Below are 13,692 nucleotides of genomic sequence, written 5' to 3' on the forward strand. Positions count from 1 at the left end.
AAGAAAGAAGACATCTATATTTTATAGGGAAAACCTATAGAAAACTTGGAAAGAAGCATTTTTCCCCCCAGTGAAGGCAGGTATGGAAGAAGAGGCAAGATTCTACGTGAGCTTTGAACCTTTGTGTATAAAATTAATGACAGAATAGAAACACCCAGTCAAAAATACAACTGGTCTTTATACTGGAAGTAAAATTAATAGGCCACCCATCTTTTATATTAATCTTTCATACTTAACAAAAATGTAGAAACCTTCTCTTTAAGTATTGGGATAAATTGATAATATATGCTCTCAAAAATTGGAATACGATTTGTGTGAAGAGAATTGTCCTGTATACATGTTATGTTCGGTTTTCTAAGCCTTTCTAGAAGTTGATGGTGCCCCCTCCAAATCCATCAGATTCCTGACTTATGCCAATATCAAGGCCTCTCCCAGGAAGCACAACAGAACTAGTGGGCTTTTTCTTGGGAGTCATGTCCCATCCTTTTCTATTCCAAGCCATTCCATTAAGACTTCACATCTTGGATTTCTCAAGGTCTTTTCTTTCCCAAGTGAAGAAGGGGTGAAAAAAATCAGCTTTTATTAGGCAAAGAAGCACCCAAGGATGGAGCTACATTAGGACTTTCTTAGGAAAGTTCTGCTGGATGTATGTATAGTTTAGCCAGAATGTTGAATTTTAGCTGTTAGCCTGGTGATGCCTTATTTCATTAAAAAAGTATCCCGACACTGAAACCAAGTATGTTATTCAACACTTAAGAAACCACAGCGAACCTGTAATGCTAATTACAGGTACGAGTACATCTGAATAATACGCCACTCTGACCAAAGATATTACATAATTGTGTTCTCTGTACATGAAATAGAGGAAAGTCCTATGTGTTTAGGGCTTCATGCCTCAGACTTGCAAACATGGCCTTGATTTTGGTTGTAATCTGATATAATTTCTAGTTCATTTTACATAGTTTATGCTGGTGTTTTTCAAAATGGGAGTCATGACATAATAGTGAGTTGTGCCATCATTTTAATGGGTTGTGACTTGCATTATTTTATAATGGGAGTCATGTCCCATCCTTCTCTATTCCAAGCCACTCCATTAAGACTTCACATCTTGGATTTCTCAAGGTCTTTTTTTTCCCAGGTGAAGAAAGGGGTGAAAAAAATCAGCTTTTATTAGGCAAAGAAGCACCCAAGGATGGAGCTACATTAGGACTTTCTTAGGAAAGTTCTTTTGGATGTATGTATAGTTTAGCCAGAAGAGAAAACATCAGTGTTTCACACATCATAAGGATAAATGCTGTTTCATAAAACTTTTATTTCAGTTGTGTGCATGTATGCATGTGCATACAAAATGTATTTCTGTATGTGGATTGTGGTAAGATGAAAATGTGTTAAAAAATTATTTTATGCTACCCATGATTTAGACTAAATCTAAAGTGATTAAAAAAGTGAAGCTTATATCTTTCCACCATGCTAATAGCCACATCTTGTCTAATAAAAGTATATATATGTATGGATAGATACCTTCTCTGGTTACTTATCCACAGATGATGATTATTGAAAGCCTTTTTTTCTTTCCCATGTAGCCAAGTAAGAGGGGAAGGATAGGAAATACATTGATACATTTACTTGTAACACTCTGAAATTTGTGTTTTGATCAAAAGATACATCTACTGAGGCCCACAGAAGCTCAGCGAATTTGTGTCATATTTTAATGATCTGATAAACCAGCTGTAAAAGGAAATGTCTCATCAAGAGTCCAGACCATCTCTGGCTTATCTGTTTTATTTACCTTCATATTCTGTGACCTCTGCTTCCTCCTCCTCTCTCTCCTCTTCTCTATAAACTGAAACAGATACTCTTTCTTCTTCTGCATAACTCCATTCTTCCTTTGCTGTTACTTTAAAAGATAAGATTTAATTTAAATTCAAATACTGATAATAGCCATGTGTTCAGTACAAACGTGTAAAGGTTCTTCTAACTGATTAGGGCAAGTTTTCACAGTACTTCTCACTATAAGTAAGAAGGAGCTGATTTAAGATGTGGAGATGGCATAGTCCCAGACTGAGAAGGATATTCAAATTATGTCCAAGCATGGCCATTGTCAAAATGACCACATTTCAGCACCTGATTTTACTTACGAGAATGATTCAGGGCCAAGGTAGACACAAAAGCCTCAGCCCCACAAGGTTATAATAGGAAGACACATTTTTTTTTAAACATAACAATTTACAAACACAAACATTCTTACTATATGATCATTCCATTCTTGCTATATAATCAAAAACTCACTATATCTTCACAATGATCATTTCTTAGAACATTTGCATCAATTCAGAAAAAGAAATAAAGTGAAAAAAGAAAAAAACTCATACATACCATACCCTTTACCCCTCCCTCTCACTGACTGCTAATATTTCCATCTACCCAATATATTTTAGCTTTTGTTTCCCCTATTTTTTTCTATACCCCTTACCACTCCCTTTTATTGATCACTAGCATTTCAATCTACTAAATTTATTTCAACATTTGTTCCCCCATTATCTACTTATTTTTAATCCATATGTGTTACTCATCCGTCCATACCATAAATAAAAGGAGCATCAGACACAAGGTTTTCACAATCACACAGTCACATTGCAAAACTTATATCGTTATCCAATCATCTTCAAGAAACATGGCTACTGGAACACACCTCTACATTTTCAGGTACTTCCCTCCAGCCTCTCCAAAATATCTTAACTAAAAAGGGGATATCTATATAATGCATAAGAATAACCTCCAGGATAACCTCTTGACTCTGAAATCTCTCAGCCATTGAACTTCATTTTGTCTCATTTCTCTCTTCCCCCTTTTGGTGGAGAAACTTTAAGCAATCCCTTGATGCTGAGTCCCAGCTCATTCTAGGATTTCTGTCCCATGTTGCCAGGAAGGTTTATATCCCTGGGAGTCATGTCTCACGTAGGGAGGGGGAGGGCAGTGAGTTTGTTTGTCATGTTGGCTAAGAGAAAGAAGTCACATCTGAACAACAAAAGAGTTTCTCTTGAGGGGCGATGCTTAGGCCTAATTTTCAGTAGGCTTAGTCTATCCTTTGTTGGGATAAATTTCATATGAACAAACTCCAAGACTGAGGGTTCAGCCTATTGCTTTGGTTTTCCACACTGCTTGTGAGAATATCAGGAATTGTCCACATGGGAAAGTTGAATTTTCCCTCTTTCTCACCATTTTCCCAAGGGAACTTTGCTAATACTTTTTTATTCACTGTTCAAATCACTCTGGGATTTATCAGGCTATCATTCTGGACAAACCTATAAAATCTCATGCCCTACTCAAGGTTCCATGTACTTATGATATTCAATTAAACTATCCACATAAGTTATATTAGGAAATGCACTAGTCAAAATATAAATTCTGTACATATAAACATTTTTTGCTTTAGTCTCTCACACATAAAGTTTTAAAATATGAATAGGGAGACACATTTTAATACCAAAATAAGAGGGAGATACCTAATAAGGACAACTTTTAAGATAACAATCACATTTGGAAAGAAGTAAAGACTTTGAGGAAAAAGACAAAAAGCTATTTCAACTTTCATTTCCATTATGTACCTTCATGTCGCACAACTTCTACTGTTTGAGGAACTGCGACTGATAGTTTTTCTTCAGCAACAAATCGCTTTTCTTCCACAACAGTTTTCTTAGAAACTTCAGCTTTAAGAAAGCATTAAAATTTGAAGTTGGAAAATCATGAATTTTAACAATTCTCTTTCCTTAGAGCTTAGGGAAAACTTGCACAGGACGTCACTTTAGCAAAAGGGGGAAAACGAGTTACAGAACATCTCACTGGTACACACATACAAAAGTTCTATCAGAAGCAAGACAGAGGGTGAGTTAGAGAAGAAGCCAGACAGATAAAGCCAGACTTCAGGGGCCTGAGATAATTCCTACCTCGGGGAGGGGGAGCTTTCTTAGCCACAGGAACTGGCACAGGGACTTTCTCCTCTGGGACAGGTTTCTTAGGCAGAGCTGGCACTTTAGAAACATTAACCACTTTTAGAACTTCAGTGTTACTTCAAGAAGCCCAATCCCAAGCACAGACATACCCTCATAATGCATGCATATCACTAAACTAACACAAACCATCGTATGCCTTAGAACGCTGTATTATAAAGATGGTTCTTGGAAAGATGGAGACTCGATACCTTTTGGTGGTGGGGCTTCTTCTTCTTTCCGAGGAACAGGTCTCTTTTCTTCAGGAACTTTCTTTTTAGGTATTTCTGGCACTTAAAGGATAGTATTTGATTTTTAAATTCTCAAAAAGTCAAAGTAAATGAGCAACATACAGCTGGCAGGCCCATTAAAGAAGACATGCAATTAAAGAAGCTTGAAGGAAGGGCAAGATTCTTTCCTAAAGCTGGGATTAAGTACCTGCTGGTGGTGGAGGTGGAGATTCCTCTCTTTGAGTCACAATGGTTATTTTCTCTTCGGTGACAACCCGCTTCTGTACTTCAGGAACTTGAAAAGACATTAATTTTCAGAATGAACTTTATATTTTCCAATTAGCTGGTATGCTGTTTTTTGGTTTGTTTGTTTGTTTGTTTTTTGTAAGAAAGCAGACAAGTGGGCCAATACCCTATTGAATTCTCACTCCCATCAGAACACATTCATTCTGAATTAAACTAACTCAGTTAACAGACAACACAAAATATGCTTGTACTCAAGACATAAAAAAGGCCTTCTTTACTAAGAAAGTCATCATACCTTTAGCTGGTGGAACTTCCTTTTTCTTCACAACAGGAACAGGAATCCTTTCTTCAGGGACAGGTTTCTTTGGCACCTCTGGGACTTAAATTTTTTAAAACAATGTTAGTTCCAGCATATGTCACTTTTATGAATGGACATATGCATACATATAAATATTTATATAGTTTGCTAATGTTATTATAGGTTTTCTGTGCTTTAGCAAAATAACACAGAAAATTAAGCTGACAGAATTCTTGCAAAGTGCAAAATAATATTACAAAAGTATCAAGAGACAGTTAAAAACGCGAGTATGTATACAGAAGGATGTGCACAGGATTCATCCTTTCTTTACAGACTGGTATGCTTTTGAGAACCAGAAATTAGTCAGTGATCAGATCACACACACTGTATAGTGTGGACACAGTACATAGAAAAATCTCTATGTTCTGCATTCAGAAATGCAGACCAAAAGGGACTATAGGTTTAACTTTAATTTTAAGACTTCTTAGTCTTTAGACTAGTTGTATCTAGAATAACGGTGCCTATATAGCTTACTAATATTTTTCCATTTCTCTTCTGAGTTTTTTCATATGCCTGTAATATATGCAAAACTCAGAAAACACTATTATTCTAGAGTAGGTCTTTTGATCTAATAACCATGTTTCGACAGCTTTGGGGAATTCTGCATGCAAAATGTTGTGAGTGTGCGTACATGTGTTTTATTCTAAGAGGCCCCATGGTTTCCACAGGGTCTGTGACTCAAAAAGGCTTACAATTAGGGTTTAATGTATATATTCCAAATGTTGATGATGCTGAATTTTTAATTGGAAGGTGAATTGTAACGGCATGCATTATTGGCAATAATTGTTCCCATTTTAAATAAGATATCAACAGCTTTCATGAACCCCATACCCCTACACTAGTGTTTGTGTATAGTACACATTTATGTGTATGTGTTACGTTATTTATATGCACATGTTTATGCATATATACATATTAGTTTAGTTCATTGTTCATTGTTTATGGATAAATGAGAAACACCTCTGTTCTCCTTTAGGAGTGATCATGTGGCTTCTAGTATTAGTACTGATTTTAGTACATATGACCTTTGCATTTTAATGATTAAATTATCAGAAAAGGTTTTATTTCATTTTGGCAATAAAGAAAAAAAGACCCAGAATTCTAAAAGTGCCAGGAGTTTGAGCAGCATATTTGATTTAGGAAGAAAATAGGAATATTAGGAAGTCAGGCAAAAGGGAACACTATTAAAATGCATAATTTCAGTAAGCCTGATTCCTCTTAAATGGGGATGATGCCAAATTCTTGCTGAATCTCCCTGTGACTGACCAGATGTGTGTAGTTCGGAGCTTCACTGCAATAAATAGTGTCTAATTTCCCAGAAGACTAGGGCTTAAGAATCTCTTATAATTGTGCTAATTTTGCTACTAGAGAGTTTCTTGCTACACTGGGCAGGGTTGCATTTCTAAGGAAATAATCATAGCAAGATCCTCCCCCCTGCCCCGACTTTCCCCCAAAAGCAAGAGATTAGCAATATATCTCAGCAGCACATTTGAATCCAAACATATTTATATGAAAGGCACCCTGATTGGCTAATTAGACAATTTCAACATTTTATGGTTAATACTGATGCTCAATTAATGTCTCAAGAACCACGGTAAAGTTAAATGTCAAAAATCTGCATTTTTCAACCATTCATGATTCACCATTATTGAGATTCAGGAAGGGTGGAAGCTGCTAACAGCACTGTGTACAATTTTATCTAGCAAACACTCAATTCTGCCACACTTCAGTTGTGACTGCATGCCTCCATCTCATCATAACTTCATAACTCATTAGAGTGCTTTTACTAGGAAGAAAGGATACACATAAGAGTGGCAAAAGAGTTTTCCTCAGAAATATGTCTATGGGATATATGTGTCTCACAGATATATCTTCTTTATCTAAAAAGGGGAAGATATTAAAAATAAGATAGCTATTTGTTTAATAGCACTTTCTGGTGGTGCCTTAGGTATGTTAAATAGAATAATGAGTATGTGTCAGGAGTAGGTACCTGAACCATGCAAACAATGTATTAAAAATACAAGGAACACGTAAAAGAGACCAAATAGAAAGACCAAATAGAAAGATACAACAGTGCATGTGAAGAGCGAAGGAAGCAAAAAAAACTGGCATTTCCACTTTTGGAGCATCTCTGCATCAGTTCTAAAGTACCTTTGGGAGGAGCAACAGGTTCCTTCTTGGGTACAGGGACGGGCTTTTTCTCTTCAGGCACAGGCTTCTTGGGAACCTCCGGCACTTTAAAGATACCAATGTTGAAATAATGTTGACAATTCTAGTTACCTTCTGAGACATTCAAGATTACACTAAATCATAAATCTTCAGTAAAAGAGAAAGATTAGGAAGTAGGCATTTGGTCGTTTAATATGCTCCACTTGAGAAAGAACTGCATACCACATATATCAACATCATATAGACATCACATAAATCACACGAAGCACACAAAGATCCAACCAGCTTGGTCTGGAGTCTAAAAATGTTACTAATGCTTGTATAGCACTGTACCACAAACTAAAGAACTTAACAGACATAGAAAGTTAACATAATACAAATGGTTCACAGATGACATTTCATTAATTCACAGATCTCATAGAAAAAGACACAAAAAGAAAGACAGACACTTAGAGAATTTTTTCTTCCTTTAAAAATATTATTCTAGGGCGGGCCGCGGTGGCTCAGCGGGCAAAGTGCTTGCCTGCCATGCCGGAGCACCTCGGTTCGATTCCCGGCCCCAGCCCATGTAAAAAACAAACAAACAAACAAAATACAATAAAACAAGAAAATGTTTAAAGATGTTTCCCTTTCTTCCTTCCTTCCTTCCTTCTCTCTGTCTTTCCTTCCCTTCCTCCCTAAAAAAAAAAAATAAAAATAAAAAAAAAATATTATTCTACCTTTGGCTGCTGGGGGCTCCACCTTTCTAGGAACAGGAACGGGGACCACTTCTTCTGTGATTTCTTTCTTAGGTGGCTCAGGGACTTAAAAAAAAAAAAAAAAGTGCCACTGTTGAGAAACTGCATATCTGACAACAGGGCATGTCGTTGCAAGATTTAGAATTAAAAAAAAGAGCAGACATCCCCCTTTTATACCAGTTGAACACAAGACAGTTACGTTTTAGGAATAAGGTTAAGGTAAGATGGACCAAAGGCTAATTAGAAAATGCTTTGAAGATAATTTTTAGATGACTGCATCAGACAACTGTATAAGACTTTAAATAAATATCTTTGTGTCTTATATGTTTAAAAAAACTGATGGTAGGGGGTGGGGGCTGGGCATGAGCAGTAGGGTCCCGTTTTGCTTGTTGAGTTCCGTGGTAGTGAAATATTCCCACCCTGGCCACCAGTGACATGACACTGTCTTGGAGCTGGGAAGAGCTCTGCAGTCGCCCACCATTGTGCAGTGTTTGCATCATACAGACCCAATAGATGCTAAAACCTCAGAAACATAGGTAATAGCAAACTGCAGAGAGAGGGGAAGTAATGAGTTTTGAGTATTTAGTACGTTGTTTTAAATATAATTTATTTAGTGGTACGTTTATGTGATTTAATTTTTAATAGTGGCTGTGTTAAACCACTAGCTGACAACAATCCTGAAGACTGACCAATTGGTGCTGGTGAGCTAGGAACGATGGCTTCTGCCTATTTCATGTCCAAATAACTGATCACTAGATTATAAACTCCCTGAGGCAGGGCAGAGAGAGTGGATTGATTTTCATCCATCTCTCTTGTGCCTTCGTCATGGTCTAGCCACCCCCCACAAAAGTCCATTGCTCATGGAACTAGAGATCTGGTGACTGTGTGACTAAGACTATTCTTTAATATTAATATATTCAGATGTCTACTCAGGAATTTATAGCAATACCTAAAAGATTTAAAGCTTGGAATGAATCACTACTACCTTTAGGTGGAGGTTCAATCTTTTTGGAGACAGCGACGTGCACTTTTTCTTCAGTAACAGTTCTCTTTTGTACCTCAGGGACTTTGAAAAAACGTACATTTTAATGACCGGTATGACATGTTGTGGGTGGTAATTTAATTTATAACGAATATTGAAATAAAAATAAAAAAGACACAAATATGCAATGAAAGATGACAGAGAATTACAAGGGGACAGAAATGCCCACATAATCACACGTTAGACAAGAAGAACAGGGATAGAAATCCATCTCAAGTCCTTCCATTTGAGGACTCAACATCCACTCTGTCTTATACCTGTAACTGACACCTCCTCCTCTGTGTGAGAAGCAAAGAACATCTTTTCTTCTGAAATGAGCGTCTTCTTAGTATGTACAGCCGGTACTTTAAAGAGAGCATTTCTCATTAGTATTTATTTTTTCTAGGACAAGACATCAGATCAAATGGACAGTACATTATAATTAAGCCATTAGACACAGAACAATGGGTTACTATGATAGCTTAAGAACAAATTTGGTATTGACAAGAAAACAAATGTTTTGTTTTCTTGAAAACAGGAATAAGCAATTCATGCAGCCTTTATTAAACAGTTTTAAATGGAAATCGAATAGACACAACTTCTTCACACACAATGTGGTGTTTTTTTCAAATCGGTTAGGGTCTACTCGTATAAAGAGAGGATGGGAGATATTATATGCAGTGGAATGCATGGCATAGTAACGTTAGAAGACTACTCGTTAAACATGAAATTTTCCTTAAGTAGAAAAAAATCTGTAATTCTTAAGCAAAAATAGAAGCAAAGATAATGTTCACTTTAGTTATACATATGTACATGTTTATATATGTGCAACTCAACATAAAATGCATTTGACATAAAAAAGTCTTTTTTCAGTGGCTTCAGATGTGTGAATTACAACATATGTATGCATACGCTATATATGCATGCTTATGTTTTTTCAGTGGCTTCAGATGTGTGAATTATAACATATGTATGCACATACATAAATAAAATTGTTTAAACTCGTAGCTGAAAGACAAAGCTGTGTACCTTTCACTTCAATAACTTCTTCCTGTACCGGAGTCCGGGAAGGTTTTTGTGGAACAATCTTCTTTGAAACTTCAGGTACTTAAAAAATACGTACAAATATATTTGTATTGTTTTGCAAAACCTTTTTTAAAATACTAAGTTCCATGACTATATAAATAATTAACATGTTAATTCAATATAGATCCGTAAACAGATTACTTGTGCACATGGCAAGAGAAATGTCTTAAATGATACCTTTGGTGACTTGAACTTTTTCTTCCTCCATTCTTCGAGTTTTTTCAATTTTTTCAACTACTGGCTTCTTAACAACTGCAAGCATTTTAAAGAAATTGCAGTACTTTTAGAATTTCTATTAAAATACTACTATTTTCATATATGTGTATATTTTGTGCGTGTTTATATATATACACACACACATATACAAATACACACATTTTTTGAGAGAGACAAGTTTGAATTTTAGGAACAAATTTCTGTGCTTAAAATATTTTGGTTCTATTTTATTTTAAATTTTCCATAATGGTCTTTTTTATCATCTTTTTAATTTTTGCGAGAAATAAATGAGATAGAAATTCTTAAGAAAAAAATCATTGATACAGTAAAGCTTAGAGAAGAAGTTGTGCCTATTAGATTGAGCTGGTGATTTGTACATCTCTGCCAAACAAGCCATAGTAATGATGTTGATGCTCTGTTCTACTTAAATAATTCCAATTACATACCTTTAGGAGGTGGTGCTTCTTTCTTTTCAGGAACTTTTGCTGGAATTTTTCGCTCACGTGGTTCTTTAATAAAAACAGAAGTAAGAAAGGGGTTTAAATAGGTTACGTTTTGATAGTTTGTATTAGTCCCAAATGATATAAGTTAAGAAAAATATCTAACTACGTTAGGTACCGCATTTGGGATCAGAACAGCTAACATGATTTCTAGTGTAGGATTTGGAATTGGGACCAAGCAGAGATACAACAAGGCGGCAAAAATAAAACTTGAACTTCTGCATTATAAAATAGCACTTGGAATTTAGGATTAAATTATTCCATCTATAATATGAACGCATAAAAGTAAATCTGAGGGAAAACGATTATTGTGAAGGTTAGGTTTTTGAAGATTTCTAAACGACTAAAAACTAGATCAATAATTTCATCTATTTCATATCCATTCCAAATAAGGTTGATGGCATTGGGTCTATAACGAACTGACCAGAAATGAGGAAAGCGGAAAAATGTTACCCAGTTTTTTGTTTGCATATACCTTCATAAACCTCCTTTTGAACTTGAATTACTTCTTTCTCCCGGTAAGTCTCCTCCCACTCTTCCTCCCCTTCGTCGTAGCCTTCCTCCCTTTCATAGTATTCTTGTCCTTCCTCAAAATCTTCTTCCCATTCCTCGTGAACTTCCCTTTTAGCCTCTGTCTTGGTCTCTTCATAGTCTTCGTCCGGTTCTTCATAATAAGGCTCCTCGAACGGCGCTGCGTACGGCTCCACTTCCAGCTCTTCGTAAGGTTCCTCCATGGACTCTACGTAAACCTGCTTCTCCTCGTAGACTGCTTGCTTTCGCTCATACACGGCTTCTGTTTCTTTCTGAACCTCTTTCTTTCTGGTTATGGTCAGTATTTTTACTTCTTCTGCCTTGGAGGATACATCGATGATTTCAGGAGCTTAAAAAAATTAGCATATGAGTTACATCCATGCAATTATTTCACTAAACAACTAATGTTGTTGATGGAGTCCAACAACATCAGTGTCTCAGATCTCAGTATCATATTGACAATTGGATGGTTTTTCTGCGTGTTGGTTCTATTTAAAATCTGTTGATGGTAGAACACAAAGAAGAATATCAAGATGCATTCTACTTTTGATTTGAGAATTTTTCCAGTTTAAACAAAATGGCATTCATTAAATATTTTCAAATGAACACATCTTCCATTGTTCTAGGGGAGGTCCAGTTTGCAAAAACCTTCACTTCTTCCCATGGAATATTTTAATTTGTGATAAACCTATGGAACTTATAGTTTCTGTAATTAACCTTGGTTTAAAGTTCCAATTATTCTTTCAAACACATTTATAATTATTAACTTACATTTTAGACTATTGAATATGACTTTCTATTCAATTTAGTAAATATTTTAAATGGTGTAATAAAGTAATAATTCATATAACAAATTATAAAAACTTTTAAAACCTTTAAGACTACAATTATTTATGTTAACCTTAATATTTGTGTTGACTACAATTAAAAAATAGGAGTTGGCCCCGCCCTTTCTAGCCTTCATTCTCTGCATCTATCATACCGAGGCAGCAAACAAATCGACCTGGGCTTCCTTTCCTGGGATAGGAGTAGTGCGCCATCATTTCCAAAGCTAATTTTAATATAGCAGTGGAGACTCTATAACTTGATAAAAACTGGAAGCTGACTATATTAAAAATAAGAATAAATTGCAGAAATGCAAATGTTAGGAATAAATGGAATAAAATTTAATAATTTCTTTTCATTTACCTTTTGCTGGAGTTAAGGATATAGGACGTAGGGGCTTCTTGGGAATCTCTGGAAATTTAAAAACATAAAATGCATGTTTATTTTTAGATTATGCATTGTTTAAAGTTTACCAATCCCAAGCATCATCATTAGTCATTTGGGTGATCTATGAAACTATAAATGCACCCTCCTTACCAAGTATCACCAAAATTTAGCTCATTAAAAGTGCTATACAAAGCCATGTTAACCATAAGGTGAAATACCTTGAAATTTGATTCTAGTTTAGTTGCTTTAAAATAATTGAAATTAACGTGAAAGATGAAGAGAATATTCAATATGTCTAATGCTAAAAAAATGCATGTTCAAGTTTTCTTAGTTATGAATGATAAAGCTCATAAAATATCCATGATTTTACATCTTTCTCTCATCTCATAATGTTTCACAAATGACCAGTCAGAAGAAAACTGAGTGAGTGAATGGTGCCTTGAGCTCCTGTATTCGCCTCCTTTTAGGAGGGTGGCTGTACTCTGCTCTTAAGTCAACTGGGGAAAACTATCTGTCCAAATTTAGCTATCCCATCTTCTTCCTAAAAGCCTTCCAGGTGCATCAGGAAGGATCCTAAGATGAGTTGCAACAGCCTCAGAATTAATGTCAATCCTTAAACTTCTCAATCAAGACCAGGCTTTGGACAAAGACCAATGCCTTCTTTAAATCACAATTCTGAGACAACTACAAGTCTCCGAGGTTGCTGCTGGGGGCGGTGGGCAGACAGAGGAGCAGGAGGACAGGAGAGATAAAAGGGGGGGAAAAAAAGAAAGTTGAGAGTGAGGATTGAGTAAAAGATGAGAGAGTGAATGAAGGGGAAGGAAACATTTCATAACTTCAGACTCTTTACTACCCTCCACTATTTAGGATTAAAAAAAAATTTTTTTTAGCCAAGTGAAAAGCATTAAAACTGATTTTTAAATAATGATATTACCTTCAGGTGGTGGTGCCACTTCTTTAGGCTTCACAACTTTTTTGGTATCTTTCTTCACAGCCTTTTTGGACACTAAAAAAGTAGATATCAGAGATAAGAAACAAAAACATATTAAGGAATCTAGGCATGTTATTGAAATATTTTGCTTTTTCATATGTTTTAACGGTAAGATGAGACTGCAGTGTTATGGCAAGATACCTACTCCAGAAAGATTTTGGACTAGAATGCCAAAAAAATGTTTTCTGGAGGTAGAGAGGCTATGTACTGTGATCTTCCATCGTCACTGATTTTCTGTGCTGTAAGAGTATTCAAAACATGCAGAAGGAATCTAAGCGATAAATAGAAAAGGTGCACTTTTCATCTTTGTTCCACTCAGGTACGAACACTATAAAGTGGAGAAAGGATGAATAGTGAGTGGATTAGGAAAGTCCTTTCTATGATATATTGTGGGAGTTCCTTTGTG

General features: G+C 35.7%; 1 protein-coding gene across 2 annotated transcripts in view; it reads right to left on the reverse strand.

Moving 5' to 3' along the window:
• TTN (titin) overlaps nt 1-13,692 on the reverse strand; it is a 279,196-nt gene that overhangs the window by 156,195 nt on the left and 109,309 nt on the right. For both annotated transcript variants that reach the window (XM_077154303.1, XM_077154302.1), the window contains 16 exons: nt 13,230-13,301; nt 12,272-12,319; nt 11,028-11,432; nt 10,499-10,561; nt 10,014-10,088; nt 9,780-9,857; nt 9,029-9,115; nt 8,715-8,795; nt 7,712-7,795; nt 6,975-7,058; nt 4,761-4,844; nt 4,428-4,514; nt 4,202-4,282; nt 3,948-4,031; nt 3,609-3,710; nt 1,790-1,897 (listed from right to left, as the gene is read on the reverse strand). In XM_077154303.1, coding sequence (XP_077010418.1) covers nt 1,790-1,897; nt 3,609-3,710; nt 3,948-4,031; nt 4,202-4,282; nt 4,428-4,514; nt 4,761-4,844; nt 6,975-7,058; nt 7,712-7,795; nt 8,715-8,795; nt 9,029-9,115; nt 9,780-9,857; nt 10,014-10,088; nt 10,499-10,561; nt 11,028-11,432; nt 12,272-12,319; nt 13,230-13,301 — 1,623 coding nt within the window. The remainder of the gene's footprint in view (nt 1-1,789; nt 1,898-3,608; nt 3,711-3,947; nt 4,032-4,201; nt 4,283-4,427; nt 4,515-4,760; nt 4,845-6,974; nt 7,059-7,711; nt 7,796-8,714; nt 8,796-9,028; nt 9,116-9,779; nt 9,858-10,013; nt 10,089-10,498; nt 10,562-11,027; nt 11,433-12,271; nt 12,320-13,229; nt 13,302-13,692) is intronic.

The sequence above is a fragment of the Tamandua tetradactyla genome, chromosome 3, assembly GCF_023851605.1.
Source record: "Tamandua tetradactyla isolate mTamTet1 chromosome 3, mTamTet1.pri, whole genome shotgun sequence".
NCBI classification, from domain to species: domain Eukaryota; kingdom Metazoa; phylum Chordata; class Mammalia; order Pilosa; family Myrmecophagidae; genus Tamandua; species Tamandua tetradactyla.